The 13,794-nt window shown below is 36.9% G+C and overlaps 1 protein-coding gene across 1 annotated transcript in view; it reads left to right on the top strand.

Annotated features, from left to right (window-relative positions):
- The window catches only part of SHQ1 (SHQ1, H/ACA ribonucleoprotein assembly factor), a 95,558-nt gene that overhangs the window by 32,476 nt on the left and 49,288 nt on the right, over positions 1-13,794 (top strand). Inside the window, exons 8-9 of the mRNA XM_043443121.1 lie at positions 2,210-2,263; positions 4,642-4,765. Coding sequence (XP_043299056.1) covers positions 2,210-2,263; positions 4,642-4,765 — 178 coding nt within the window. The remainder of the gene's footprint in view (positions 1-2,209; positions 2,264-4,641; positions 4,766-13,794) is intronic.

Raw genomic sequence — 13,794 nt, 5'->3', positions numbered from 1 at the left:
TGGGTCTCGTTGCTGTGCAAGCGTTTCTCTAGTTGTGGCAAGCAGGGGCTACTCTCTAGTTGAGGTGTGCAGCCTTTTCATTGGAGTGACCTCTTATTTTGGAGCACAGGTTCCAGGGTGCGTGGGCTCAGTAGTTGTGGCTTGCGGGCTCGAGAGCACAGGCTCAGTAGTTGTGACCAATGGGCTGAGTTGCTCAAGACGTGTGGGATCTCCCCGGACCAGGAATCGAACCTGTGTCCCCTGCATTGGGAGGCGGATTCTTACACGCTGAGCCACCATGGAAGCCCCAGCATAATGCTTTTATTTAGTCTTTTTTTCCTTCTCTCTTGGCATTAGTCTCACTCAATAGCAGAGTGGGGAAGTAAAGCTGAAAGGTAGGGAGAAGGATATCCTGGGCTCTCATCTCTTTTAGGAGATGAAGTGACCAAACGAGACAGCTGTTGCCACATGACACCTGACATTGGAAAGGGGTAAACTTTACCATGCTCATTTCTAGTCTTTCTCTGAGCTGTGTATTGACAGATGTAAGGTATGGTATTTTGTGCAAAAAGGAATATGAGCGTTTATCTGCAGGTGTCCCTCAATTTAAATAGTATTTGTACTTCTGAAAAATTGTACGTAAATCACATTTTGAAAACCTGAATTTTATCTTTTTGCTATTCAGTGAAATCCTATTGCAAAAGTAAATCCTTATGTAAAGTAAGGATGATCTTACCTTTTTAAATGATCTTTAAAAAATATATATAATTGTAAAAAAATATATATATATATACAGTTGTAATGTATCTCTTCTTATACCACACTTGATTCTATAAATGAAGAGCTGAATTTCTTTCTCACCTATTTCACTGATAGTATATATATATGTTTTTAAAAAAGGCTGGAAAGCCAGAAAAAAATCTTTCTAGTTAATATGTCCCTGTATCTGTTGATAATAATTTTTGCTCAAGGGGTTATACTTGAGGTGTACATATGCTTCCCTGTTTTTTATTTATTTATTAAATTAAAAAAATTTCTTTAAATTGGCATAAAGTTGATTGACAATATTTCAGTGATTCAGTATTTTATATATTTTACTCCTTTCAAAGTTATTATAAAGTATTGGCTATATTTCCCTGTGCTGTATACTGTATTCTTGTATCTTATTTTTTTTTTTTCTTATTTATTTTGTACATAGTAGTTCATCTCCTACCCCTATCGTATGCCTCCCCCATCCTTCTTTTTAAATTACACAAATAATTCATATCATTTGTAAAGGAAAATATAGGAAGAAAATAATTAAAATTTCCTGTCATCTCAGCTATCAAAGGTAGCCATTGTTACAAGGAAATGTTTCTCTTCTTGGCTTCTTTCATTGCACATATGTATTTATACTGGGTTTTAATGTATGTACTATTATTTAACCTGCTTTTCTCACCTACTTAACATCATAGTGTTAGCATAATATTGGGATAAGGATTTGATATGTGTCAAGTTTTTTTGCTGTTGGGATTCTGAAAATTTCAAAGGTGACTTTTGAGATTTGTATTTGACTCCAAAATGAATATTAATGAGTGTATTAAGTGCATACTGTAACTGAAAATGGATTTTGTTCCACTCATCTTTTTAGAATACCATAGTCAGAGAAAATGTTTTCTTTGATGGAAAAAATAGCTTCATATTTCTTGAGAAGATGAGTGAGAGTGTTTAGTTATACTCAATAAAATTTTGCATTTTTCATTCTTAGATTCATATATTTGAAATCACGAAGTCTTGCAACTTCAAGGTCTTCTCTAGAATGTACTTATTCTTGCAGACCTTCTCTGAAAGGCCAGATTCTTGAGCAGCTTTTTAAATGCCACAGAGAGTACTTTAACATTATCTTTGAGTCTTTGGTAGATTATTTATGAAATATTTGAGAGGTAAGTAACCTAGTTGAGAAGGACAGAAATTGAGCATGCATTGCTTTTCTTTAGTTTCAAAGCCTTTGCTTATGTGCTCTTGTATTCTGGTACTCTTATCAGTGCAAAAGCTTTACTTTATAAAATTCTGAAGAAAGTAGAGACTTGGCCTTTGATCACCTTGACATCAGTAAAGCCATAGACACTTCTTAGGTTTTACATATATCAATACTATTCATATACTAGTTGAATAAGTGGATATAGTTGTTTTCTTTCTAAATGACTTTAGCTATCATATGACACTATCCTTTTCTTCATAACAAATAAAGGTTGAATCTGCATGGAATATCAGAAAATTGAGTCCAACACTGTGCTGGTTTGAGGTACGATTTTCAGTTGCAGTTGTTTAGATTTTGTTTCTTCAAGAGTTATATTTTGTTGTTATTAGTTCATTTGTAATTTCTGCAATTCCTTGAATTTTTTTGCAAATTAATTAATTTATTTTAATTGGAGGCTAATTGCTTTACAGTATTGTAGTGGTTTTTGCCATACATTGACATGAATCATACATGTGTCCCCCATCCTGAGCCCCCCTCCCCATGCCTTCCCTCAGGGCCATCCCAGTGCACCGGCCCTGAGTGCCCTATCTCATGTATTGAACCTGGACTGGAAAGTGGTAACTTTATTGTACTAGTTTTTTTCCCCCATGTTTTTTAATAAAATTCTGGTTTTATGTTACTCTTACTCTAATCATAGTACATAAATAAGGCTGGGTGTAGGGTATCTTTGAAGTTTGAAGGAGTGATGGGGACATTGTCTTTTGTGGGAAGATGCTGGGTCAAGTTTGAGACCTGTATGTAAGTTGGCATATATTGGGGCACAGAGCTCAAAGGCAGGCAGCAAACCTAGGTGATAATACTGTTAACTGTCACGTACCACCAGAGACTGTGCTAAGCCTTTTATGTATATTACTTCACCTATTCCTTTCAGTAAGTCTGTGAGATAAGTATTACTGGTGTTTTATAGGTGAAGAAACATAGGTCATATAGCTTAAATAATGTATCCTAGGTTCTACAATTAGTATGTTTAGATCTCATAACTCTTCTAGTATAGTCATAATTGTTTTTGTGTCTGTTTTCTAGAAAGCAGCTGTGCATATTTCACCAAAAATGCAAAGGATGGTGTCTTTAAATTTACTAGTTTCGAACATGCTGTTGTCCATCAAAACAGAAGCTTTAAAAAAGTGTTTATTTAAACAATTGATAACTGCATCGTTTATTAAGGCAACTAGTTTTGTTTCTGTTTGTTTTTTTTCCCCAGTTTGAATCCTAAATAGTGTATATTTTCAGTTGGAAAATCAAAGTTGTTTTGTGGCATCACTTTGTTCAAATAATAGACAAGGCCTGTAAGTAAGTTGGCATATATTGGCATACATCTTCCCATAACAGACATTGTCCCCAAACTTCCAAAATACCCTACATCTGTTCAAATAATAGGTAAGATGTAAGCAGGAACTTGAGCAGAGAATCTTGCTACTCCAAGAATGTCCATGAACCAGCTGCCTGACCAGTATCCTCTGCTGGGAGCTTGTTGAAAAGACAGAGTCCCAGAGCAGACCCTCTGAGCTAGATGCTATAGCAAGATCTCTTAAATATGCATATTTAAGATGGAAAAGTGCTTTTCTCTGGACTTCTCTTGGATTCTGTGTATTTCTACGATCAGCATATAATAGATGAATTGGCTTTTGTAATACTCACAGTAATTATTCCAATATTGAAAACAAAATAGTTGGTGACTAGATCATTTCATAGTTAGTTATTAAAATCTGCATGAAAAATTCATCTATTTATGATTTGATTTTGACATTTTGTTTTTTAGATAATTTACTATTGTCATACATGTAACCAGCTCTGTCAAACTTTTATAAGTATTTAGTTTTTGCCAGAATTTTTTAGAAGTTCATCATTGTTTTTTATATTATATCAACTATTCTTTGTTGAGTACTCAGTATGCTTAATCAGACCACTCATTTATTAAAGGTGCATATACATGGAAATGTTGTATACGCCTTTAATTTTATATGTTAAGTTTTATTTGCAGGTTAACATTTTCTATACATTTTAAATTAAAACCCAATTAAAAAACAATTTTGTAGAAAATGTGTTTTCAGTAAGTTTTACATTGCTGATGGCATCAGTTTGATACCATTCAAGATAAAGCCTCTTTACAGAAATGAGTTTTCTCTTTGATAAGTGAAAGTAAATTACTGAAGTAAATGCCATATATTACTCATGCCCAAAGCAGAAAAACAGAGAGAGGAAAGAGGGGAACTGTGAACACATTGCACTAAAGAGTTCTGTATTTTTCATCTGTATTATCTCGAATGGTCCTAAAGGACAAAAACATGAAACATGTATCATTTAAAATGCATTTTATGTGCATCTGTATTTTGTTAGTACCATGTGTTTTACATTCATAGTGGTAGTTCTTAAAAGACTTTTAAAAACTTCCCTGCTATGAATGTGATTTTTAAGGAGCACTTGTGATATGTTGATAAAGTATGAGAAATTACAAAGACTGAGATAAAAATTTTATTGTAAGTTTACAGAAAGAGTCTCACTGCTTGGCACTGTATTTATCTTCCACTTGGCTTCATGTTGACTCAGACTTGGTTTTTAATTGAGAATAGTTTTACATTTTGTTGTGTGCTTTTGTTTTGTGTAATATGGAAATGATTATTCATGTAAATGATACTTCACAGACTTGGACTAATGTTCATGAAATCCTGGTGTCTTTTGGAAGAAGAGTTTTGTGTTATCCACTGTACCGCCATTTTAAGCTGGTGATGAAAGCCTACAGAGACACTATAAAGATATTGCAGCTAGGTAAGATGTTATTATGCTTGCAAATTTGAGAGTAAAAGTTAAATGTTTTTAGTCTGTGAGGATGTAGTCATTGATTTTTGCTTTTCTTCCTTTACAAAAATAAGTAATGAAAATCATCCAGTCCAAACACTCTTCCTCTCAGGTATTATATAAAGTAATTAATAAAAATAAATGAAAAAAAATAAAGTAGTTGTCCTTCTATATAGGTATATAATCATACAGACAGGTGTGGTACTCTTTTCAGAGAGAAGTGGGGAAGGTAAATACAGACAGTGTTCCAAAGCATCTTGTATTTAGTAGATTGTATCATTCAGTATTTCTGTATCATACAGATGCCTGTAATTTTCTAGGCATTATTTTAGGGTTTGAGTAAAATAATAAATAAGTTCCCTGCTCCTGTGAGGTTTACAGTTTTGCCAAGGTGACTGATGGTAAGTAAGTAAGCAATTCCAGCGCTGAGTGAAAAGTTCTCTGTTGGAGGAAGGACATTCATCCTAGGAGGGGCACAGAACCTGGATTTGGCAGATCAGGAAAGGTTTTCAGAGAAAGTTCAGCTACTCTGGTTACTTGATTATTGCTAAAACAAACCCCAAAAGACAAATGTTTGCTATTTTTAAGGATGTGGAAAATTCTAAGCCCTGAAACAAATTCCAAAGTGCCTATAACAGCATCACTGGATTAAGTATATAATTTCCAAGGTAATGACTTTTTTAAGGGGACAACATCCATTTGTATGTATTAGTTCTGGCACATTTTTATTAAAACTCACTTGGTATACTTTATGGTCATTTCTTATATATATATTTTTTAGGGAGTCTCATCATTTCTTTGTCTTTAGATAACAGTGCTTCTGGAGGTTTAGTTTTCAGACTTGAGGTTAAGAAGGAGAAAGGAAGAAGTTCCTTCCTTTATATCATTAGGCCTAATGGGAATAATCACATCTGTAATGTTTTCTCCCTCCTAGGATTTATCTAGGTTTTTCTTTGACTTGTGTGTGACCCATAGTTTTCCTGCCCTGCGGGGAAAAGTCATGTTTGAAGTAGATTCTTTTAAACTGGATAATAATCATAAAAATGAATCATAGTTAAATGAAATATCTTTTTTAATTCATCCTATTGGTTTAGACTAGCAGTATTTTATTTTAAAGGATTGTTGATTATAAAACAGAAGAGCTACTGCCTTTGAGGAATCTGTCTTCTTTAACAAGGGGAAACACATTGCTTTGGGTTTTTTTTTTTTATATTCTTTCTTTTTACCTTCTAAGATATATTTTTTAAAGATATTTTTGGTGTGGACCATTTTTAAAGTCTTTGTTGAAATTGTTACAGTATTGCTCTTGTTTTATGTTTTGGTGTTTTGGCCCTGAGGAATGTGGGGTCCTAGCTCCCTGACCATGCTGCCTTCATTGGAAGGCGAGTGTTAACCACTGGACCTCCAGGCAAGTCCCCAAGATATTTTTTTTTTAACTGCAAAAATTATCTTGAAAAGTCAGTCTATTATAAATGATTGATTGTTGAATTTGAGTACCTGTCACAGTTAAATTTCTTATTTAAGTCATGCTAGATTATCTGCACATTATTCATAGATTTAAACAGTGAGAATGCAGTTGTGACTTTCTTGTTATTTCATGGCTTTGAGATGGAAAACTTGCAAAACCCCCACGTGCGTGTGCACATGCACGGATGAGCGTGCATGTGTGCGCACACACACACACACACACACACACACACACACACACACACCGTCTTGTTATTTTATTCTGGGAAACAATCTAGTTCTCTGGGTTTTTATTTGAAAAGTAATCAGTTGTGTGATTCATAACCAAAAATAAATTTGATTGCCTTGACTTCCACTGTAGTCAGTTCCTCAAACGGTTTTAGTAGGTTGGAATTGAAAATTTAGACTTAAGTTTCCATCATTATCTATCTACAAAAAAAGGCTTATCAGCTGTGTTGTGATAGCAACAGAAAACCCGAGGTAGCATGCTGAAAATGAATCCCAACCCCGTATAAACCACGCACAGTATGTTCTGTGGCTTGTTTGGGTTGTGGCTAGTTAGTGCTGAAACAGAGTTAGGTTGTCTAGAGTTCATGCCCTAAACTATGGGGATGGCAAGCTCTGGATGAGGGTTGACACCTTTGTTTATACAGCTGGATGACACCAGGATGCCATTAATACCATTGAAGAGTCTCAGTTGTTTAGACACCTTATAGTTTTAACTGCAGGTAGCGCTGGTTTGGCATTTAACATTTTCCAAGAATGAATTCGTGCCTGCTTATAATCAGAAAAGCCATCACACTTTTATTCTGAAGGTCAGTGTCATGCTTTCATAGTTGAAAGTAATGAATAACTCTTTCCCCGGAAGAAATGCAAATCTTATGTGAAACACGCTTTCGAAACCAAGGAAGGAAGGCTGGTATCAGAATCTACAGATTAACTGAGAGCTAAGTTTTTAAACAGCCATGAATTTTGCTTTGCCTGACTTCACAGAGGCCCTACAAAATTCTTCTCTGCTATACCTTCCCCACCCCTGGAAGACTGTATATTCATCTCTTCTGTTGCTGTGTGTATAGCTCAAATTCCTATGAGAAGAAAACCTACTTAGTCCTTTCAAGTATTATTTTAATGCTTAACGTAGGGCCTTGCATGTGGAATTCCTCTGTCTGAATCTATAATCTTGGGGCATGTTATCATCCCATGTTTTCCCCCTCTGTTCCTGTATCTTTGGCAATTTTTACTTCCTCCTCCATTCTTTTGGGAAGAGTAGGAAGAATCCTTCATGGAAGTATCACTTAGCTGCCATTATTCACTGAAAATCAATGATAAAAAGGAATTAAAAGAGCAGTTTTTCTAGTATGTCTTAAGAATTTTATTCTTTTTATAAATGACCTAGTTGAGTACTTGATTATACATTTTTTTACAACTTACTGTTTATTCTACTATCTTTGTTTCATTCATCTTTCTAAAGGCATTCTTTATTCTTCTCCCACATTCTTGTATGGTTATTGAGCATATAATATAACTGTTAGATTGAAAGGGCTAAACATCAAGGGGTAAAAGGGAAAAAAATTAATTTTTTCTCCCTGTTCCCACTTCAAGCTCTTTCTGTGGAGTGTTTCTTTTATTGCTTGTGGATGGAATATATATCCTCTAAATATCACATCACACACATATATCCTATATGATAAATATTCTATAACTTTTTATATTGCTTTAGATTATAAGAGAAGTCTCATTTCAGTACTTAAAATGTTCCCTTTGAACTTGATTAAAAATATAAATCTTCCCTTCCCTGGCTTGGGCCTGCCTCAGGTTGGGAAGCCAGCAGTGGGGAGGGGCCCTTCGCCTGCTGCGGGAGCCTTGCTTGCTTCCAGAGCCACTCTCTGCTCAGCCACAGGCTGCTCCTTCCTGCTTTTCCATGGGGGCCTTTTATCAGTTTTGGGTCAGACGACAGTCTTTGTGCCCCACGATTTCCAGGACAGGTATCTTATGCTCTTCAAGGTCCCCCCTTAGAAGTCCCCTTTCTCTTGGTTCAAGAAAAACCAAGAGATAGGAGAGCAGCTTTTTCCCTTCCTCATGAATGATGGTAGAAATCCCATAGCACCTCAACAGTTTTATCCGAAGAGATTTTCTGGACCATGATACCCTCAAATTCCCGGAGGTGAATATTGGTCCAGAGGTGACATACCAGGTTTTTTGCTAGTGTCTTACTAGTTTGGCACAGAGGGTTAAGCATCCCTTCTTAAAATGTGGAAATACTTGATATCTGTTTTGTCCTTTGTGGGCCTCACTGGAGATGAGTCACGGAGTCCTGTCTTAATGTGCTAGCACAGTAGTGGTTCTGGCCACAGCACCTTGGTGACTCCTTCCTGTGTGCCAGCGCGAGGCTCAGTTCCTCATTACATCCACACTGGCTTCCTGAGAAGTCGGGATGTCAGTCTCCACCTCACAGGTAGAAAACAGTCTCAGGGAAGTTCAGTCCAGTTGCCCCGGCTCACTCAGCTAGGAGTTGGTGGAGCCTGGATTGGACGCTGGGTCTGCCTGACTCTTAAGTCTGTGCCCTTTGAAGTGTTGAAATAGTTATAGTAAAGGACATTTTATGAAACTGGGATTGACTTTACAGTAATCCACAGTGGGTTGGCGGAACGTGGGAGGGTGTGGAGGGGACAAGGCTGGCCATGAGTTGGTCCTTGCTGAAGCTGGGTAGTGAGTACTTGGGGATTCACCACCCTGTTTTTTTCTCTTTGTACATGTTGTGATCTTCCTTTATAAAAAGTTATTTTTTAAAAAGAATCTAGAGTCTTAACCCCTATATATCTGTGTTTTCAGTTTAAATTTATTCACTATCTTTTAGAAAACATAGTACTCTTTATTCAGACCATTATATAAAATTTTTGGCTAGTAAAAATGCATGTTTGAAGTTATTATTTCAGGTTCTGTTTTGTTTTTAGGTCTAAAAAGAAACCTACCCTTCTGTGAACATTTGAGATCTGATGTCTGGTAGTTCTGTGGGCAGACTATAATCTGAGAAATAGCCTCTGGCAATTAGTCATTGTTACCAAGTAAAAGCTGGCATTGCTTCATGTAATGAATAGCCCTTACATATTAGTCTTACTGGGCTAAGCACTTTTTCAGAAATGACTGAAATGACAGCTTTACTAACCTCTTCTGTAAATAGATATAATAGCACAATCCATGTGAAAGAAAAGAGCCATAGTAAATGGCTTAGGGCTGAGCTTTTCCTTTAAGGCAAATGGTTGTTAAGAAACAGGACTATGGCGAGTGTATTGTGTGAGCTCTGAGACCTCATGCAACCTGGAAGATGAGTTTGTTTTTAGCATTTCATTTCTCTTTAGTCCAGTATCCAAATGCTTCTTTTTAAAAATATTTAATTAATTAATTTGACTGTGCAGCATCCTAGTTGTAGCATGTGGGATCTAGTTCCCCAAGCAGGACTCGAACTCAGGTCCCCTGCATTGGGAGCTCGAGGTCTTAGCCATTGGGCCACCAGAGAGCTCCCAGCTTCTTTTTATTGAATTTTTTTTTCATTTATTTTTATTGGTTGGAGGCTAATTACTTTACAGTATTGTAGTGGTTTTTGCCATACATTGACATGAGTCAGCCATGGATTTACATGTGTTCCCCATCCTGAACCCCCCTCCCACCTCCCTCCGCATCACATCCCTCTGGGTCATCCCAGTGCACCAGCCCCGAGCACTTGTCTCATGCATCCAACCTGGACTGGCGATCTGTTTCACACTTGATAATATACATGTTTCGATGCTGTTCTCTCAGATCATCCCACCCTCGCCTTCTCCCATAGAGTCCAGAAGTCTGTTCTATACATCTGTGTCTCTTTTTCTGTCTTGCATGTAGGGTTATCGTAACCATCGTTTTAAATTCCATATATATGCATGAGTATACTGTGTTGGTGTTTATCTTTCTGGCTTACTTCATTCTGTATAATGGGCTCCAGTTTGATCCATCTCCTTAGAACTGATTCAAATGTATTCTTTTAATGGCTGAGTAATATTCCATTGTGTGTATGTACCACAGCTTTCTTATCCATTCGTCTGCTGATGGGCATCTAGGTTGCTTGTCCTGGCAATTATAAACAGTGCTGTGATGAAAGATAAAACCACTAGTTTTCGGTGTTTACATTTATCTGTACTTAATTTTTGTGGGTTCTCAATTATGGACATTTGAAAGAACTATTAAGCCTTTTAATTGTTCTTTCTTATGGGCCTTATATGAAATGATTTTGAGGGTTATTCAACAAGTATTTGTTGAGCACTTGCTATGTGAGGATGCTGAGCTGGGTCTGGAGATCTTGGAGTAAGCAGGTGGGACATGACTTGCACTGGGAGAACTTAAAATTCTGTTGGGGTTCTGGAATATCACAGCTATCGGGTTTTTAAAAAATAACATTTTGTAGTAAGTAGTTCAAAGGAGAAATACAGTGGATGAAAATATAAAGCCAGGAAAACTGGCTGAGCTTGAAGTCATGTATGACATGTCATTCCCTGCAGAGAGGAGCTTCTGCCTTGTTTGACTTCTGATTCTCAGCTCCTCCTCAGTTTCCCGTTGCTATAAAGTACTTGTTCATTGGTTAGGGTGTTCATTGTTAGTGTGTTCATTCATTCAGTAGATATTTTGTCAGTACCTACTATAAAGCTATTTACTGTGTACAAAGTGCCTGTATGAAGAGCAGCAGAAAGCTGAATTAGGTTCACGGACTGTATTTGGGGAGCATCTGCATGAATAAGGGAGCTAAGGTGTCCATCACAAAATTAAAGACAGAGTAGACAGTGGTAAGCACCTTACAGGAAATGCTGAGTGAGTGGTTTCAAAACAGGGAGAGGTGATGTTATGTTAGGGATCAGAGAAAGCTTCATTCAGGATTGGAGATTTGAATTGGGACTTGAAGGACAGGTAGTATTGCATAGCAGGGTGGAGGGAAGTGTTCTAAATATTGTGAGTGAGGGGCGTGAGACAGTTCATAGATGAGCATCTGTTTCATCGGTGAAACTTGGGAAATGATAGGCTTTCTGACCCTGAGATTTGCCCTTGTTGTTCAGTTGCTAAGTCGTGTCCAACTGTTTGCGACCCCATGGACTTTAGCACACCAGGTTTCTCTTTTCTTCACTATTACCCTGCAGCCTCTAAAATTAGTTGACAGTTTTGCTTGAGTCAACTGGTCTCCAGAATTGATTTTTCTGCTTCCCTAATATGATCACTTAATCTCCTGCTCTCCAGTTAGGAGACGATAATTCTGTTTCCCTCTTCATTCTAAATTGTTCTTGAACTTTTCCTTTCCTAGTCAATTCCCTGTCACAGTTAAAACGTTTTGAAGAATGGAACAACTGTAATGCTTTCAGTCAATTTCAATAGCATGGAATTCAGATCAGATATTTGAAGTCGTGTTGGTATCTGCTTTTGCTGACTGCCTCCTTACATGCCAAGCAGCCTAAGAAAGGAGGGACTTTGGAGCCCTGACAAGTGTGAACTGCAGCTGGAAAGTGTGAAAGAGAGTGTAGGATTCCCCTGGAAGTCCCCACGTGCCGGTCAGTCTTCTGCCTTGCTCTTCTGGGATTCTTTGACCAGGCAGAGCGAACTTCTTTTACTTCCATTGCTTCCTCAGAGCCTAAATCTGTGTTCCTAATCTTAAATTGGCACGTTCTTACTGCCTATCTGTATTATTTATCCTCACAGCATTTGTAGGTTTATACATATACTTTTATATGGAAGGACATTGTATATGAGCATGAACATTAAAGGGAAGAAGATAAAATTCTGATCAACTCCACAGACACATGTTTCCTCTAAGTATCTTATTAATCATTAAATATTGTTAATCACTGAAATTTTTTTAGATTGCTCGCCTGAAAATTGCTGGGTTCCATTTGTATAAAGCGTTCTTTGTTCTCTTAAGATATTCTCTAGGGGGCAGCATTTCCTGTATGGTTTACAAATAATAAATTGCTTTTAATTGCCATAACTGATTAAGATCTTATGGTTAATCAGCTTCCCCCCAAAAAATCACTTAAAGTATCTTATGGATGGGTAATAGTTCAAGATACACTGCTGATCTTTTAAGTATTTAAATTTAAATCTACATGTATTTACATTTAAATCTACATGGTATTTCCTATACTATTTATATAAGATTTTTTGTTAATTTCTACAGTTTCTGATCTGAGCAATGGAAAAGAACCCCAGGAGGTTAGTTACACGGTTTGATATTATGGCTTAAAAAAAATTCTGTTTAGTGCCTCTTTTAATAAATCTAAAGTCAATTTTGAGATTTTTTTTTAATTGACCTGAATTTTTAAGGAAATAACTATAAACTTACTTTCTTTAAGTAAGAGGATAAAAGTAGAAAAATGTATACATTTAAGACAAATTTGGGAGAACAAAGAGAAAATATTTTATTTACCCTAAAGAGTGAAAGTCCTGTGGCATGGTAATACTGAGACCTAGATGAAGTATGTGCTGTGCTGTGCTCAGTCATTCAGTTGTGTCTGACTCTTTGTGACCCCATGGACTGTAGTCCACCAGGCTCCTCTGTCCATGAGATTCTCCAGGAAAAAATACTGGAGTGGGTTGCCATGTCCTCCTCCAGGGTATCTTCCCAACCCAGGGATCGAACCCAGGTCTCCCACAGTGCAGGCGGATTCTTCACTGTCTGAGCCACCAGGGAAGGCCAGATGAAGTATATTGAATAATAAATACTTGTATGTTATCTGGAAATCATGGAAGAATTATATTTTTGCAATTTAGGGTTCCTTTAAATAGGAATTAATACTGAAAAATAACAAGCAAGCAGATATTTATTCAGCAGACACAAATCAAATCCCTTCTCTGTGCAAGACGTTAAAAGAGAATCAGGAAAGAATTATGAGGATATAAATGACTTGGCTTTGGCTCTTGAGTTTATTGTGTAACAGGAATGATAAGACAAAAGTAAAAAATATAAGTATTTACAATATACAAAGGAGAAATAGTCCCTTAAGATAATATCTTAACATCTTCAAATGTTGAAAAAAATCAAAACAAAAATAGTATTTCATGACACATGTAAATTATATGAACTTCAAACTTTAGTGCCCATAAATGAAGCTTTATTAGAACATAGTCCTCGTTCACTGGGGTGTTGTTTATGGCTGCTTTTGTGATATAATGGCAGAGTTGAGTAGTTGCAACAGATCATGAGGCCTGCAAAGCAAAATATTTACACTCTGGCTCTTTAGAGAAAAAATTGGCCTCCCCTTGCTATAAGTACATATGAAGTTGACCCTTGAACAAGCTTGACTTTGAACATGGGCAGGTCCTCTTATGGGCTTCTCTGGTGGGCTCAGACAGTAAAGAATCTGTCTGCAGTGCGGAAGACCCAGGTTTGATCCCTGGGTCGGGAAGATCCCCTGGAAAAGGGAATGGCTACCCACTCCAGTATTCTTTCCTGGAGAATTCCATGGACAGAGGAGCCTGGTGGGCTACAGTCCTTGGGGTCACAAACAGTCAGACCCAGC

Source organism: Cervus canadensis, chromosome 22, assembly GCF_019320065.1.
Source record: "Cervus canadensis isolate Bull #8, Minnesota chromosome 22, ASM1932006v1, whole genome shotgun sequence".
In the NCBI taxonomy this organism is placed as follows: domain Eukaryota; kingdom Metazoa; phylum Chordata; class Mammalia; order Artiodactyla; family Cervidae; genus Cervus; species Cervus canadensis.
This window is presented reverse-complemented; position numbering and strand designations above follow the sequence as displayed.